General features: G+C 44.1%; 1 protein-coding gene across 1 annotated transcript in view; it reads right to left on the bottom strand.

Moving 5' to 3' along the window:
- Positions 1-1,030: 1,030 nt before the first annotated feature.
- mrc2 (mannose receptor, C-type 2) overlaps positions 1,031-18,866 on the bottom strand; it is a 228,112-nt gene continuing 210,276 nt past the window's right edge. The window contains exons 28-30 of the mRNA XM_073070731.1: positions 11,849-12,028; positions 4,702-4,728; positions 1,031-4,598 (exon numbers count right to left, since the gene is read on the bottom strand). Coding sequence (XP_072926832.1) covers positions 4,366-4,598; positions 4,702-4,728; positions 11,849-12,028 — 440 coding nt within the window. The 3' untranslated portion in view covers positions 1,031-4,365. The remainder of the gene's footprint in view (positions 4,599-4,701; positions 4,729-11,848; positions 12,029-18,866) is intronic.

Raw genomic sequence — 18,866 nt, 5'->3', positions numbered from 1 at the left:
CTCTAGTGTGTAGTGAGAGGGATAGAATCTGGAGACAGTTGAAGGGGGTGGGGAATGTGGGGAGAATCAAATAGGTGCTTGATGTTTGTCATTCATCCAGCAGAATGAGTGGTCTGCTGCCATTTTGTGTGACTCTTGTAATAAAAAAATAACCAAAACTAGATAGGGGGAGTTGGGTCTCAAGTTCTTGGCTGAATCACCACTTCTCAAATCATTCCTGAATAAACCCAAGCCCCATGAAAGTACAGTAGACTTCCTCACTGGACATAAAAATGCAATTGAAAGTGAGGTGTGGGATCCAAGGTCACACACCCAGATTTCCTGTTCAGGCCATGTTTTCCATGGCCGGACTTGCATTCTGTAAACTGAAATTAAATCTTGCTAGACAGTTCCAGCTTTCCAGTAAGTGCAGGCCAAAATAAACTACCTGTCACACACATTCCCCTCTGTAAGTCTGCTGTAAAATAAATAACCATCACAAGGTGGATTTTCAGGTCTGTAAATATTTTTCACTCGTTGATTCAAGTGCAAGAGATGACTGAACACCACTGAAGACAGCTTGGTCAGGAAGGGAATGCAGGACTCACCCCACTCCATCACCAGCAAGTAATCCTATTAAAACAGGGCACATGAACAAGAGCTCAAGTTCATGTATGAATTGGACATACATTATGAGAGGTAGACTGGTAAGGGGCTCCATTGCTTTGGACACCACCCTTTCTCCAACATTTTATAAATTCTCAAGATATGGGTGAGTCTGATAATCAGTCATTTTCTGATTGGTGCTTTATAAGTTTGCAATTTAAATGATCTGAAGGGAAAATAATAAAGGGTGTGTAATACAACAGAGAGCCTGAAATCTCCTGCCGGGCTCTGCCCAGCTAATGTGCATCACCCATGCAGTAGAATCTAAAATCAATTTCAATCTACTTGACTATCCGCAGTGAAGACACAATCAATCACTCTGGTTGGCAGAGTTACAATCTAATTCTTTGAGAATTACAGCAAAATAAAAACTCTTCAGAACATAAACTTTAAAAAACACTTTATTCTGAGAATCCTGTTTGGCAAATGTTTCTGCCTTCTGTTATATTCAGCAATAGAAATGGACAGAAAATCACTTTTTAGAGCTCCTCGATCACAAATTGTGTAAGAATGAAAAGCTTGAAGTCATTTCCAGTGCAGGAAAGGGCCAAATCCCTACTGGATTCCCTAACCCCTGAAAATCAAACAGATTTTACTCTAAATTTATTTGGACCTTCTGCACAGATGAAGTTGGTTCAAACAGTTACACTGAGCAGGCTCGTTAGTAGTTTGCTGCTTTCCTCTTCGTATTCTGACAGGCAAAGTAATGTGTGGCCACTGACATGAAGTGAGCCTGTTCTGGCTACACGCGCACACCAACATCACCACAACCACACCCTGCATCCTATGATTGGCACCGAGACTCTTCATGGCTGTGTACAGATCACTATTACAATAAAGTGCCCTACAGAATTCTTTGTAATGGCTTCAGATGCACGTTGGTCTCTAGTGTTACAATGTCGTCAACTGAAAGAATGTCAGAAAATAGGAGGATTTATTTCAATCAAAAGGTCATGGATCTGTACAGCATAAAAATAGGCTCCTCGTCCCACCATGCCCACACAAACCCTTTTGTCCATCTACAATAATACTATTTGCCCACATTAGGTCTACATCCATCTATGGTTTGCTTATTCATATCTCTGTCTAAATGCCCTTTATCGTAGTGACTATCTCTGATTCCACCACCTCATCTGGCAGCAAGCTCCAGATATCAACCACTCTCTGTGTAAAAAAAACCCAACTCTCAGATCTACTTTAAAACTCCCATTTTAAAACAATGGCCTCTCATCCTCATACTTTGATACTCGTACCATGGGGAGGCATGATGCTAAAATTCAGTCATTTATACCCTGGTATTACATTACCATACTTTAATCTACTCCAGGATCATTCTAACCCTTCCCTACCACATAGCCCTTCAGTCTTGCCTACCTAAGAGTCTATCCCTATGTAAAATACTTACCTCTGCTCTATAGCCCTTAACTCCGGGTGGAGTCATCGGGACGCCGTCGTGATGGCTTTTTTTTAGCAGGCTTTCTTGTTTTTACCAGGCCGAGTTGCTAGCTCAATGCTCAACCCAGCACGGACGGACGGATTCGAACTCAGGAGCCTTCGCTCTGAAGTCCAATGATGATGCCTCTACGCCACCAGCCGGCTTACTTACCTCTGACATCCCCCGTATACTTTCCTTCAATCTCTTTAAAATCATGCCCCCTCGTATTAACCATTTCCACCCCGGGAAAAAGGTGATGACTGTCCACTTAATCCATGCCTCTTACCATCTTGTACACCTCTACCAAATCACCTCTTATCCTCCTTTGCTCTAAAGAGGAAAGCCCGAGCTAGTTCAACCTTTCCTCTTAAGACATACTCTCCAATCCAGGCAACATCCTGGTAAATCTCCTCCGCACCTTCTCTAAAGCTTCCACATCCTTCCTATACTGAGGTGACCAGATCTGAACACAATACTCCAAGTGTGTCTAACCAGAGTTTTATAGACAGTACCTTGTGGCTCCAGTCCTCCCAAACTATGAGCTCTGCTCCCCTCTTCTCCCTCATTGCCTCAATATCCCATCCTTCACCAACATCGTTCTTCACTGGTATTTGTAACCTTCCCTGAGCCCTCTATTCTTCTCTAGGAACACTTCACCTACTTTCCACCAACATTAGGACTCAAGGTCACAGAAACGGATCTTTTAGCCATCCACCAGCCATTTAAACCCACCCAGCACTAAGCCCATTTTATTCTCTGCCCTTTCCCACAACTTGTCCCAGATTCTTCCATTCACACAGAGAGAAATTTACAATGGCCAATTAACCTACCAACCACATTTCTTTGAGATCTTCTCTGTGATCTGTTGACCAGTCACTTCCCCAGACTGATACAATAAAAATCTAATGAGGGTAGCAACCCTCAGGAGCCAGAAAACTTCCTACTGGCCCATTAGAAGTGGACACTTCTTTCACAGATCCCATATTTCCATTACCTGTCTTTCAAACAGGAGACATTGGACATCTGGAAAAGAAGATGTTCCCACATCTGCCAACTTGAACGTGCTCCACATCTGATCTGGTTCATTTCTGTCTCTTCTGCCTTCACAATGAAAATGTTCAAACAACTTTTAAAGACAGGTTTTTCAACTCCTGGCTGAATGCAAATTGAGACAAAAACAGAAGGCCATTCAGTCCTCAACTCTGTGCTGCCCTTCTACCAGGTTATGCTTAGTTTGAATCGTAACTCCATTTTCCTTTTACACTTGCAACTCTTGGTGTACCTTCCTATCAAAGGTCTTCAATCCCAATTTTGACATTATCAATTGACCTCTAACCTCTGGTATCTACAGGCAGAGTTCTAGCATTTTGATGCTGCCATTCCTGACATCACCACTTATTCCCTCCACCCCCCCACCCTGATTCCAATTTCCCCACCAGAAGAAATGTTTCCTTCGCTCCATTCTGCCAAACACAAACAACCTTAAATATGAGTCAAGTGTATAACAAGTGACAGGTCAGAGGAGTTAAAAATCACCCTGTATCAATCGAGTACACCCCCCAATCTCTTAAGATTCTTCTAGTGCAGGGGTTCCCAACCCGGGGTCCACGGACCCCTCGGTTAATGGTGGGGTCCATGGCATAAAAAAGGTTGGGAACCCTTGTACTAGTGTCACCTCTGTCTATTTTCTGTGCTGCTCTAAGCTTTCCACAGCTTCTAGAGGGTTGGAGTCACAAGGAGATCAAGTGCTGTTCTTGGGAAATATTTCAAGGTCAAAGGTGAATAGTTCAGGTCTCTCTCACTCAGTGTAAACATATTCCTCCATTTTCATCTGCAAAATGACTGGGGTTAACACTGTGGCCAACACCTTTACCAAGCTGAAACCGAGGGAAGGCTCATCACACGTAGTGCATGACAATTTTACACTTAGTTTTACGCACTTTTACATAAAAACACTCCTGGACCATAGTCAATAAGACAGTTGAAGCTTGTTTATTGGGGTGCCCTCATGGATACAAATTGCCTCCATTGTCAGATCATCGCAGTGAGGCAAATTCCACCAGTGTGATGTAAATATATTCTGTATATCTATATATAATACATACATACAGTATATTATATATACATATACACATAGGGAATAAACGGGTTTCCTATAAAGGCATATCCCCACTAAGCAGTGCCAACTGCATCCTGAACATTACGGTGGTGGGACTCAGCTCTTTGTGTTCCGATCACCAGTCTATGCTTTCCATACTGCTCGAGGATGAAGAAAAGGCCCATCGTTATTCCTGCTGTTCGTTCATCTCCATGTCTGACACCAGGATGTTTTTCTCCACCGACTCGCTGGGTGCAGAGGATGTTCGGCTGTACCGCGCACTCTCAAAGGCTCTGCGCCGTGAGCCCAAGGCTGCCCGCCGGCGATACAGCAGCAGGAGGACCACCACCACCACTGTCAGGAGCACCAACGCGCCTAGCACGTACAGGATGATATCCAGGGTGCGGCCTTGCAGGTTGGCTGCAGAAACAAACACGCACAAGCAAAGACAAGTGAAACCCCAGCACTGAGTGACTGCTCAAATAAAAATCAGTAGCAAAAAACTGTGGGAGGTTTTACTCACAGGAAACAGCAAGACTGCTTTCTTCGACTGTGTGAAGAAATAAAAGAAAAATTGCATTAACTTAATTACCGACCAGAGGAATTAACAAGGTTCCCAGCTAAGGCACAGCAAGTGCACTTTGACTCTGCACAACAGTGTAACATACTTGTAGGTGTGGTGAATAGCCAAGATGGTTAATAACTCTTCTGATTGATTTTTAATCAAAATAAAAACTGTCTGTGAAGTAAAACAGATTGCCAGTCTGGTACTGCATAAAGTCAGGCTTATCCCTGCAAAATTTATTGATTTATTGATTGATTTATTAGGTATAGTGCAGAACAGGGCCTTCCAGCATAACAAGATGTGCTGTCCAGCAACCCACCTATTTAACCCTAGCCTAATCACAGGACAGCTCCAAGAGGGCCACAAGTTTGTCGTAGGGTTTGGAGGCTTGCGTGCCTCAGTGACCCAGAGAGCTGTGTTCGCTGGAGTCAGGGCCCTGTGCTTTGACTCTTGGTTCGGTCACCCATGCTAAACAGGTCAAAGGGTAGCGGCCAGTTTAAGAGTGGTCCACTAGTCCTCCAGGTTCGGGGGTTCAGCTCAGGGCCAACAACCCAGATTGGTAAAAAAAAAATGGAAACAGCAATGAAGAATCCTACATCTGTGTGTGATGGTATTCCTGGGTTGCCACCTGGGACATGCATGACTGACTGGGTGAAAACCAAGAGGAAGCTACTGACATGATAAAAGCGCCGTAGAGGCAGAAAGCAGGACCTAGAACCACACAATAGGACAGTGAGAACCACACCTGGGGCACAATAGGACAGTGAGAACCACACCTGGGGCACAATAGGACAGTGAGAACCACACCTGGGGCACAATAGAGATGGAGAACCTTCACTGCTGCCCTAAGCGCCAGTGGTGTAACAAGTAATCACAGGGCCATTTGCAATGACCAATTAACTTACTAAGCCACAGGTCTTTGGACTGTGAAAGGAAACTGGAGTACCCGGAGGAAACTCACGCATTCCATAGAGAGATTGTACAAACTCCTTACAGACAACACTGGAACTGGCCTCCAACTGTAATAGTGTCGCACTGACTGCTATGCTACTGTGGCAGAAAAGGGACACTGTACAGTTTTTAACTTTTCCATAACAGCTTTTATGCGGGAACCTTATGGTAGAGGGTTGGATGAGTTCTATGGTGGAGGGTGCATGGTAACGCAAAACAGCAACTGCTTATTTCAGAGGCTATGGCGTGGCATGTGGAGAAGGCTCGCTTTGCCTTATGTGGAGATCTCCCCTCTGCTGGAAGCAGACCGCTTAGAAATAAGCTTTCGTTTTTCATGTAGGTCAGCAGAGAGCTAACTAGGCTTACATCTAACCTCATAGTTTTGACCCTTGGCTTACTGCAGCACAACTGGGGACCCAGAGACAGTCAGACTACAAACGGGCCCCAGCTCAATCTTAGACACTGGAGATTCTGGAAATATTGAGCAACATGCACAAAATGCTGGAGGAACTCAGCAAGCCAGTTGGCATCTATGGAGGGAAATAAACAGCTGATGCTTCAGGCCAAGACCCATCATCAGTCCAGGTGAAGGGTCTCGGCCCAGAACATCAAATGTTTATACCCTTCCATAGATTCTGCTTGACTTGCTGTGTGCGCTGCTGGGCTCAGTCTTGGCAGCTCTGTCGTAAGATCTGTCATATTGCAGGCGGTCGCTAGGTTACGGCAGGGTTCCTATGGATTGTCCACAACCCAAACAGTCTGAGGGTGGGAAATGTTACAGTGAGTCAAGTTCCCACACAGCAGAAGATGCCTACACCCCCTGGCAAATTCACCCTGCCAGTCTTGCAAATGGGTTGCATATGCCTAGCATTTGTGAACTAGGTAGGGTAGAACCTGTACATTGAGAAAGCCAAACTGATATTCTGTTTAAATATGGAGCATGCAAAATGAGGCTGCTGAGAACCCCACAAGTCAAAGTCAAATTTTTCAAAATGCAAAGTTCAAAGGTACAAAGTGAATTTATTATCAAAGTACATATATGTCACCATTTACAACCCTGAAAAGCATTTTCTTGAGGACATAAATCCAATAAACAAATTGAATCAATGAAAGATAGCACCCAACAGGACGGACAAACAATCAATATGCAAAAGACAATAAACTGCAAATACAAAAGAAAAAAAATAATAATGAACAAACAAGCAATAAATAACTAGGACATGAGGTGAAGAGTCATTGAATGTCCATAGATTGTGGGAACATTTCAATGATAGGGCAAGTGAAGTTGAGTGAAATTACCTCCTTTGGTTCAAAAGCCTGATGATTGAGGGGCAGTAACTATTTCTGAACCTGGTGGTGTGGGTCCCTGATGATGGATACTACTTTCCTGAAAATGTAGATGTGCCCAACAGTGGGGAGAGCTTTTACTGTGATGGACTGGGCCATATCCATTACTTTTTGTAGGATTTTCCATTCTAGGGCATTGATGTTTCCATACCGGGCCATGATGCAGCCAGTCAATATACTCTCCACTCTAGTCAATATAATCTATAGAAGTTCCAGGTATCATGCCAAATCTTCGCAAACTCCTCAGGAAATAGTGGCACTGCTGTGCTTTCTTTGTAATTGCACTTACATGCTGGAGCCACGACAGACCTTTTGAAGTGATAACACCGAGGAATTTAGAGTTGCTAACCCTCCCCAGCTCTGATTCCCCGATGAGGCCTGGATCATGGACCTCTAGCTTTCTCCTTCTGAAGTTAATAGTCAGCCCCTTGGTCTTGCTGACATTGAGTGAGAGGTTGTTGTTATGGCACCTCTCAGCTAGATTTTCAATCTCCCTCCTATATGCTGATACATCTCCACCTGATGTCATCAGCAAATCTGAATATGGCATTTAGAGCTGCACTTAGCCTCACAGTCATAAGTATAAAGTGAGTAGAGCAGGGGGTTAAGCACGCAGCCTTGTGGTACACCTGTGCTGAGGGAGATTGTGGAGGGTATGTTTTTGCCAATCCAAGCTGACCAGGGTCTGCAAGTGGGGAAATCAAGGATCCAATTGCACAAGGAGCTATTCAGGACAAGGTCTTGGAGCTTATTGGTTAGATTTGAGGGGATGATAGTGCTGAATGCAGAGCTATAATCAATGAAGATCATCCTGATGTATACATCTTCACTATCCCGATGTTCCAGGGCTGAGTGAAGAGCCAATGAGATGGCATCGGCTGTTGAGCTGTTGTGCTGGTAGGCAAACTGGAGCGGATCCAAGTCACTTCTCAGGCAGGAGTTGATGTGTTGTATCACCAACCTCTCAAAGCACTTATTCAGAGTGGATGTAAATGCTATTGAACAATAGTCACCGAGTAGGTTCAAAGGTACATTTGATGTCAGAGAAACGTATACAATATACATCCTGAAATGCTTTTTCTTCACAAAACATCCACAAAAACAGAAAAGTGCCCCAAAGAATGAACGACAGTTAAACATAAGAACCCCAAAGTACCCCCCAGCTCCCCCCTCTCGCATGTAAGCGGCGGCAAGCAACGATAGCCCTCTCCCACCGGCAAAACAAAAAGCGCACCCGTTACCGCGCACAAGCGTGATCTAAGCGATAGCAAAGACACAGGCCTTGCAGTTGACCCAAGGACTATCACAATCCATCCGGCATTCGGTAACCCACAGGTTCTCTCTCTCCCTCATAAGGCAGAAGGAGATGTCCCCCATTTTTACAGCAAGCGGGAAACATAACAACAACCCACTGGTTTACGATGTTAAAAAGTCCGTTTCGTCGCTTTTTACGAGCTCTGTGCCGGAAGATCGCAAAGATCTCGGGTCTTTGGGCCCACAGTGAAAGATTTTCCGGCCTCCCCGACGACACACAAGTCCCCTGCCCTGACACCAACCCTCGATCCACCCGTCTCCAGAGCCCCGAGATCTTAGGTTTCAAAACACTAAGGCTGAGAGGCTGCCTCTCAGGCCAAACCCTTGGCATGCCAAACAACGGCCAGTCCTAAAACCCCGAGAGCGAGTCCCATTCTCGCAAAGAACCAAAGTCAGTGTGTAACTCCACATCAGGGTCTTCAAAAAAACACTGAAAGGGAAAAATAAAGGTATTAAAGATGGAACCATGTTCTTCTCAGGCACTGGTATGTGAAGCCTGCTTGAAGCAGGTGGGTATCTTAGACTGCCGAAGCAAGAGGTTAAAGATCTCAGTGAACACTCCAGCCAGTCGATCAGCACAGGTCTTTAGTACTCAGTCAGGTACTCCATCTGGGCCGGATACCTTAAATAGGTTCACGTAACTTGAAGGAAGCTCCCACATCGGCCTCAGAAACTGAAATCACACAGTTATTGGGGGCTGTGGGAGTTTGTGAAGGTTCCTCTGTGGTCAAAGCAAGCATTAAAGGCACTGAACTCATCTGGGAGTGAAGCCTTGTTGTCACCTATGTTGCTTGGTTTCATTTTGTAGGAGATGATAGCATTCAAGCCCTGACACAGCAGTCAAGCATCCTTCACTGATTCAAGTTTGGTCCGGAATTGTCACTTCACCCGTGAGATTGCTTTCTGGAGATCGTACCTGGACCTCTTGTAACACATTTAGTCACCAGACCTGAATGCCACTGATCTGGCCCTCAGATGATTGTGGAACTCATGGTTCATCCAGGGCTTCTGGTTGGGGAAGACTGAATGATTTTGTGGGGACACGCTCATCTACAACTATTCTTTATAAAATCCATGACAACGATGGTGTATTCATTCAGATCCTCCAATGAGTCCTTGAACACAACCCAATCCTTCGACTCAAAGCAATCCTGTAGCCGCTCGTCGGCCTTCTGCAAACACCTCTTTATTGTCCTTATCTCTGGAGGTTTGCTCTTTATCCTCTGCCTGGATGCAGGCAGGAAAAGAACAAGCAAGTGATCAGATTTTCCTAAATGTGGTCTGGGCATGGAATATTAAGTATTCCTAATTGTAGTATAGCAGTGTCTGAGTGTGTCGGAACCCCTGGTGCTGCAGGTTATATGTTGATAATTGGGCAGAGCTTTCTTCAGATAAGCCTGATTGAAGTCCATGGAAATGAGCTGAAAGGTGTTGGTGTAGACTGTTTCTTGTTTGCTGATGACAGCAAAATATCTTGAGTGCCTGATTGAAGTCAGCCTTAGGCAGTATGTAAACTGTGGTCAGGATCATAGAGGCGAACAGTCGGCACTTAATCATTAGAAGTTCCAGGTTGGGGAACAAGGATGTGACAAGTCTGCTGCGTCCAAATGTCACAGAATTTATCATGGAACGCAGACACCCTCCTTTTGCCTTCTCCAAAATAGCAGTCTGATCTATCCTATGCATTGAGAAGCCTTTATCTGGCATGTCTGGAGTGAGCTATGTCTCCGTGAAACACAGAACACAGCAATTTCTCATTTCCCTCCGATACAGTAATCTTGCCCTTAGGTCCTTGATCATGTTCTCCAGCGTTTGCTAACAAGATGCTGGGCAGAGGGAGTTTCATTCCCTGGCACTTTAGCCTGGTTTCGAGTCCTCCCTCACTTTTGGCCATGGCGATGTACCTTCACCTGCTTAAAAGTGCCATACCTGCATACTTGAGAGTTAAATCCACCGAGTCCTTCAGAAGTCCTTCTCGTCATCTTATGCACAGCTACATGTCTGCACAGATGCAATGAAAAGCTTACTTGTCGCAGCATCAAGGAAGCTTTTCATTGTACCGATGCATATATGTAATTGTGCATATGAGAATAAACGCAACTTGTGGGGTTCTCAAACTCTGATAAAGAGCTGCTTTCTTTCCAAAATCACATGGGCTGATTGCTGTAAATAAGGATTTGCTTGGGTCAGTGAAAGGACACATCCTGCTAAGTACTTCCTGAGGTAATTCAAAGGGCAAGGGTTTGTCTACAGATTGGATAACAAGGTTGTCTGTAGATCTCTAGGTGTTCCCCAGGGACTGCGGGAACAGCAGGAAATAACTGGCCTGCTTTTTAAAGATTGTTTTGCATCTGTAACACAGTGCTTCCAATTAAAGAACACTTTGCTGTCTACACATGATCTGATTCCAGATAATTCTTACAAAAACTGAACTTCAAAAGAACCAAAAAGAAGATGCAGACAATAGTAAGAGCGATGTGTTCAGAGTACGTTCCCAAGTAAATGAGTGTCCCAGCTAGTCCTTGGTGGTCAGCATAGTCGTCAGAGCTGACAAGCCCCAGTTTCAACCCTGGTGTGAACTGCCCAGGCTGGCCTTGACTAGGACCATGGAAATGGCAGAACTGTTGGCCTCGATGCCTGTGAGTCATGGTGTGGTTGTGGAAGGAGGAAGCAGAAATTGTGCTCAGCACACCAGAATTTCTGCTCTTTGTTTCTAATTTGTCTGTCTCTGATAGAATGGCTGTCAATGTCAATGTTGAATGATGTCAGGTAGTGTAGTTGTCAGCACGCTTTACGGTACCAGTGACCTGAGTTCAATTCCTGCCTCTGTCTGCAAGGAGTTTGCACATTCTCCCCGTGACCATATGGGTTTCCTCCGGGTGCTCCTGTTCCCTCCCACAGTCCAAAGACTTACTGGTTGGTGGGTTAATTGGTTGTTGTAAATTGTCTTGTGATTGGGCGAGGGTTGCTGGGCAGCGCGGCTTGAAAGGCTGGAAGGGCCTGTTCTGTGCTGTCTTTCAATAGATCAATGAAAAATTTGACTGGGATAAACCTCACTAAAGGGACCGAACAGCCTTCTGGGGGTATGAATCATTGCCTTTAGGGGAGTAGAGAGTGTCACCAGAAATATCTTGTTAGATTTGTAACACGTGGGCAGTTCCCAGAGCTGGACAGCGAGCAGTTGTCAGCTGGCCTCACTGACTCAGTGAGTGAGTGAGCGAGCTGGCTCAGTGCTTCCGGCTCTACTTGCCTCCATCCGGATCCCGATTGTTTGCACTCAGGGTGTGGGGAGAGAAGACACGTGGAAATGCCCAAATTAACACCTGGCAGAAGACGCCTGTACCCCTACAGCAGCCAGCAAATCCATCTCCACCCATCCTGCCAGTTGCCAAATGCTCATTTGTATGCATAGGGAATGAACAAATTGAACCAATGACCCTGCCCGTTGTGGCATTCTGCTCACCTCAGAAGTTTCTTCCCTTTCAGCTCTTACCTCTTGGCATTTTGCAGACGATGCCTAGCGCGATGCTGGTGCAGGGACCAATTGCCCAGATGCCGGTGTTGCTCTTGATCCAGTAACATGAGTTTGGACTCATTAAGCTCATGTTCTCGGTTTCTGGAGCCCAGTTTGAATAGTTCAATGGTGTCTTATTGGGCCAGACAAGTGTGCCACCTGAAGCAAGGGAAAATGAACGGAAGATTACGCCAAAGTCCAAAGTACATTTGTTATCAAAGTATGTATCATATCCAACCTTGAGTTTTGTCTCCTTACAGGCTGCCACAAAACAAAGAAACCCATTAAAAAGACCGTCAAACGCCCAATGTGCAGAGAAAAAAAATCATCCAAACAATAAAAAATAAGCAAATAGCATTCAGAACTCTGTAAATAAACTATCGAGAGCAACTGGTTACACTGCACAGTAACTGCTAACTACAAACACTATGGGTTCTGTGTAATCACAGGTTGACTGTGGTTGTTAACTAGAGTAAAGAACATTGAGAGGATATTTGACAGTCACGGGGTACTTGGATACTCTGATTGATAACCAGGCTTATCACAGAAATTGATCACATAACTCTCTAACAAAAGTAACTGATTGATAACTACACTAATCGCATGGTACAATAATTACCAAGATCACCTGGTGAACTCTTTGCATTCAAATGACTACACTTGCGGCTCTCTGGGGTTTGCTCAGTGCTGCCCTCCAGTGTTCACTCAGTGAAAGAATAAGCTGGACCAGGATTACAGTCATACGACTTAGAGCTACATTATTTTTGTTTTTCTGAAATCATAACCCTTTGTGCTTTAGTAAACGATGAAGCTATCTGTTAACCAGATTCTATGAAAACATAGAATACATGTCCTGGTAACCACTCGTCTCTCGAATTGATATCACCGCTTGGCCATTGCTTTAATTGTAACACCAGTTGTATCACGACTCCCTCTCCCCAGCTTCTCTCCCACCACACTACCTACCGTAACACAGCCGGTAGTTGCACAAACTAATCCAACTAGATGAACTAGCGACACACATGGTAACCATTTTAACTTTAGCACTGAATTCACTGTTTGGAAACTAGGTTAATGACAAAACTGACTGTGCTGCACAGTAAGCAGATTAGCTACATCACATGGTAACTACATTGCCTACTAATGAAATATTTATAGTAAATGGCTACACATCCCTGTAAACAAATGATCTAGAACAACCTGATGACATGGCTTCGAAACTCATTCACTATATTCATAGCTTACACTCTCACCATACCATATTCCACAGCACACAAAGCTTACGACAAATGGTAATTGCACCAACATTAGCAAATAACAGAAATCAATTAAAACTACACAGTAACAAAGCTAACAATACTAACTACTGACACACCAGTAGAAAAAGGTTATCGTAGGTTACAATAGAATGCAGAGCTGAACTAAGGAGTGGCAGATGGAGTTCAAACCAAAAACATGCAAAGTGAGAACCTGGGCCTCTGTACCTCCCTCTGCAATTGGATCCTTGACTTCCTAACCGGAAGATCATGGTCTGTGCGGATTGGTGATAACATATCATCCTCGCTGATGATCAACACTGGTGCACCTCAGGGGTGTGTGCTTAGCCCACTGCTCTACTCTCTATATACACATGACTGTGTGGCTAGGCATAGCTCAAATACCATCTATAAATTTGCTGATGATACAACCATTGTTGGTAGAATCTCAGGTGGTGACGAGAGGGCATACAGGAGTGAGATATGCCAACTAGTGGAATGGTGCCGCAGCAACAACCTGGCACTCCATGTCAGTAAGATGAAAGAGCTGATTGTGGACTTCATGAAGGGTAAGACGAAGGAACACATACCAATCCTCATAGAGGGATCAGAAGTGCAGAGAATGAGCAGCTTCAAGTTCCTGGGTGTCAACATCTCTGAGGATCTGACCTGGTCCCAATATATCGATGTAGTTATAAAGAAGGCAAGACAGTGGCTATACTTTATTAGGAGTTTGAAGAGATTTGGCATGTCAACAAAGACACTCAAAAACTTCTACAGATGTACTGTGGAGAGCATTCTGACAGGCTGGTATGGAGGGGGCTACTGCACAGGACCAAAAGAAGTTGCAGAGGGTTGTAAATCTAGTCAGCTCCATCTTGGGTACTAGCCTACTAAGTACCCAGGATATCCTTAGGGAGCAGTGTCTCAGAAAGGCAGTGTCCATTATTAAGGACCTCCAGCACCCAGGACATGCCCTTTTCTCACTGTTACCATCAGGTAGGAGGTACAGAAGCCTGAAGGCACACACTCAGCGATTCAGAAACAGCTTCTTCCCCTCTGCCATCTGATTCCTAAATGGACATTGAACCCTTGGACACTACCTCACTTTTTAAAATATATATTATTTCTGTTTCTTGCACATTTTTAAATCTATTCGATATACGCATACTATAATTTATTTATTATTATTTTTATTTCATTTATTATGCATTGAACTGCTGCTGCTAAGTTAACAAATTTCACGCCACATACCAGTGATAATAAATCTGATTCTGATTCTAATTCTGATATACTTTGGAAGGTATAAGGATTAAGGGCAGGATTCTTGGTAGTATGCATCACTGCCTGGTATGGGAACTGTACTTCCCTCAATCACAGGACTCTGCAGAGAGTGGTGCGGACAGCCCAGTGCATCTGTAGATGTGAACTTCCCACTATTCAGGACATTTACAAGGACTGGTGTGTAAAAAGTTCCTGTAGGATCACTGGAGACCCAGTCATGCCAACCACAAACTGTTCCAGCTGCTACCATCCGGGAAATAGTACTTCAGCATAAAAGCCAGGACCAACAGGCTCCGGGACAGCTTCTTCCACCAGGCCATCAGACTGATTAATTCATGCTGATACAATTGTACTTCTATGTTATATTGATTGTCCTGTTCTGCATGCTATTTATTACAAATTACCATAAATTGCACATTGCACTTTTAGACAGAGACTTAATGTAATGATTTTTACTCCTCATGTATATGAAATCGTGTGGAGGAACCGAGGGATCTTGGGGTCCACATCTATAGATCCCTCAAAGTTGACAGAGTGGTTAAGAAAGAGTATGATATGTTGGCCTTCAATAGTCAAGGATTGAGTTCAAGAGCTGTGAGGTGATATTACAACCGTATAAAACTCTGGTAAGGCCACATGTGGAGTGTTGCGTTCAATTCTGGTCACCTCATTATCAGAAGGATGTAGAGCTTTGTCGAGAGAAAATAGGAGATTTACCAGGATATTGTCTGGATTTTAGAGAGCACATCTTATCAGGAAAGGTTGGATGAGCTAGGGCTTCTCTGGATCAAAGGAGGATGAGAGGTGACTTGATAGAAGTGTACAAGATGATAAGAGACAGAGATAGAATGGACAGTCAGTGCCTTTTTCCCAGAGAGGAAATGGCTAATACATGAGAGGCCATCATTTTAAGGTGATTGGAGGAAAACACAGGGTTATGTCAGGGGTAGGTTTGTTTACACAGAGAGTGGTGGGCGTGTGGAATGCACAGCCAGGGCTGGTGGTAGAGGCAGATACATTATGGATATTTAAGAGGCTGTTAGGCACATAGATGAAAGAAAAATGGAGGGCTATGTGGGAGGAAACGATTAGATTGATCGTACAGTAGGTTAAAAATTCGGCACAATACCATGGGCTGAAGGACCTGTACTGTGTTGTAGTGTTCTATGCTTTCATTTTGACTCTGATGCTGACTAATAACTAGCTTCAGTATCTGAGATTAAGCAGAAAGGTTGTATAAGGTAATGAAGTCTAAGCACAGGCAGGTAACAGCCTGGAGATTCTATTGGATTGGCTCAATTCACCTAAAACCCACTGAGGATCACAGAATTCCCAGAGCTGGGAATAAGCCAGTGCAGACTGGTGTGGAGTTTGCACGTTCTCCCTGAGCAATGTTCCCTCTAAGGTGTGCACACACACACATCTTTTGCTACTAGTGCACAAAGGAACTTAAACTGCACGTAAAAGGTTGTCACGCTCTACCTTGTTGGCACGTTAAGTATATTTCACAATCATTAACAGTCACATGTCCTTTTCCGGTTTCTGGCACGGACAGTGTTGACAACGTGGAGTTTGCGATGAGCTGTCTGACAATTTTAGAACCGGCTTATTTATACTGTTTCTACTGAAGACATTATTGATTCCCTATAATTCCAAAGAAGGGTGTGAAGCACAAAAGAATTGCTCGTTCATTTAAAGCGGAATGGCTTAATGAAACGGTAGAAACTGCTACACTGAAAGCTCATGAGGTCAGGAACATGCAACTACAAGAAATATTTATGTTCAATACAGAAACTGGTGTGACCTGCACGTATTGTCACGATGGAGAATTTGCAGGTGGGAAGAAGTGATGTGATATTTGGAAACTTGATTTTTCAAAGCGTCACTTAGAAAGCAAATCATATATGGATGGTGTGCAAAAGCTTCAGCAAGAAAATCTTCCATTACTCACTACAGGCCTGCTACATATGTTTTGTGAGAGTGCAGATGAATGCAAGCAAAAATAATCAAACCCACAGGAGATCAAAGTTCTTATTGACAGTGTTTTGCTATATATATAAAACTCAGCGCACACATGTTGTTGTCACTTTGCAAAAAGTTGCACAGCACAAGATTTTTGCACACACTGGTCATTACAAATTAGAGGGAACATTGTCCCTGAGATCACACAGATTAGATCCAGATGTTTCCGTGTCCCTTCAGTTGTCACTCATCAAGAATACCTACAATACCATCTCCCTGATTAGAATCAGCCATCGGCCTTCTATAAAGCTGTCTGCTAGCTTTAGTGCCAAGCTTTCTCCCACATCCCAAAGAGATGCAGGAGGATTAGGTTAATTGGCAGCTATAAATTGCCTTCAGTGTGGGTGGGTGGCTGGAGAATGAGGGTGGAACTTACAGACACCTGAGAGAGAGATTAGATCACAGGGAATAATATGGGTGAATAGGTCCGACAGAATTGCAGCAACTTGCTAGACTGAATAGCCTACTTATAGATCATGAGGAAATTTGAGAATTAGCACTTGGTGATAATCAAATAAGTTGGACTGGAAACACGGCACAACTTTGTGCTGAGATTGCTGATTTACTTGCATCACAAACTCTATCCCACGAGCTCTCTGGGAATGCTGCAGAACCATTCCGATGACTGTTTCTCTTTCACAAATGCTGAGAGTTTACAAAATATTCTGCTTCCACTTCAGCTGCTCATCATCCACAGCGTTTCACCTTTAAATGTTGTATCATCAGAACAGTGAACAAATAAAGGGTTAACTGGAAGCAAAAGGGTCTCCTTTGAATCATTATACTAAATTACTGACAGCACTGCTGTTCTTCCCTTTATTGGCTGGTCACTAAAAGCATCTAATTTGACGTTTCACTGATGAAGTTAAAATTTACGGCTTCAGTTCAGGAGAGAGAGGGCACTGCACAGTACAAGATAAGACTGCTCATTAAGTTGATCAATGATCAAACAAGCATCAGGCTTTACAGCCTGCCTTTCCAATAGGGACTCCCAGTCATTTTCATTGTAAATCTACAAAGCTTTTATGACCACCTCCATTGTTTTCTCATTTTCCTCACAGATGTTTTGTCCACTGCAACCAGTGGAAGTTTCAGCACTTGGTCCAGAGGATAATCCAGAAGAAAGGCCCCGATCTGAAGTACTGACAGTTTGTTTCCCCTACAGATGCTGCCTGGCATACTGAGTTACTACAGTGGTTTGCTTTTTGTTCCATATTTCAGCATCTGCAGTCTTTTGTGGTTACAAAGGGACAAAAAGGTGGCATTCATCATGAAAAGCCCTCACTGCCCAAGGAAGGTGCCTCTCCCTCTCTCTCTCTCTCCCCCTCTTGCTCTCGGCTGCCTGAAGAAGGTGCCACAGTCCTGGGTCTTGAGCAAGGTCTAATCAACGCGGTTTGTGAATTGAACTCTGTAGTTGCAGCAGCTAACGGACTGGTGCAGAGCCAACAACCTGTCTCTGAATGTGAACAAAACAAAAGAGATGGTTGTTGACTTCAGGAGGGCACGGAGCGACCTCTCCCTGCTGAACATTGATGGCTCCTCGGTAGAGATTGTAAACAGCACCAAATTTCTTGGTGTTCACCTGACGGAGAATCTCACCTGGTCCCTCAACATCAGCTCCACAGCAAAGAAAGCCCAGCAGCGTCTCTACTTTCTGCGAAGGCTGAGGAAAGTCCATCTCCCACCCCCCATCCTCATCACATTCTACAGGGGTTGTATTGAGAGCATCCTGAGCAACTGCATCACTGCCTGGTTTGGAAATTGCACCGTCTCGGATTGCAAGACTCTGCAGTGGATAGTGAGGTCAGCTGAGATTATTGGGGTCTCTCTTCCCACCATCACGGACATTTACACTACACGCTGCATCCACAAAGGAAACAGCATTATGAAGGACCCCACACACCCCTCATACAATCTCTTCTCCCTCCTGCCATCTGGCAAAAGGCACCAAAGCATTTGGGCTCTCACGACCAGACTATGTAACAGTTTCTTCCCCTAAGCTATCAGACTCCTCAATACCCGAAGCCTGGACTGACACCTTGCCCTATTGTCCTGTTTATTATTTATTGTAATGCCTGCACTGTTTTTATGCACTTTATGCAGTCCTGTGTATGTCTGTAATCTAGTGTAGCTTTCTCTGTGTTGTTTTTTTTATGTAGTTCAGTCTAGTTTTTGTACTGTGTCATGTAACACCATGGTCCTGAAAAACGTTGTCTCATTTTTACTATGTACTGTACCAGCAGTTATGGTCAAAATGACAATAAAAAAATGACTTGACTTGACTTGACTTGAGTTCAACCCAGATAAGTATGAGGTGGTTCATTTTGGTAGGTCAAATATGATGACAGAATATAGTATTAATGGTAAGACTCTCGTCAGTGTGGAGGATCAGAGGGATCTTGGGGTCCGAGTCCATAGGACACTCAAAGCAGCTG

The sequence above is a fragment of the Hemitrygon akajei genome, chromosome 18, assembly GCF_048418815.1.
Source record: "Hemitrygon akajei chromosome 18, sHemAka1.3, whole genome shotgun sequence".
Taxonomy (NCBI): domain Eukaryota; kingdom Metazoa; phylum Chordata; class Chondrichthyes; order Myliobatiformes; family Dasyatidae; genus Hemitrygon; species Hemitrygon akajei.
This window is presented reverse-complemented; position numbering and strand designations above follow the sequence as displayed.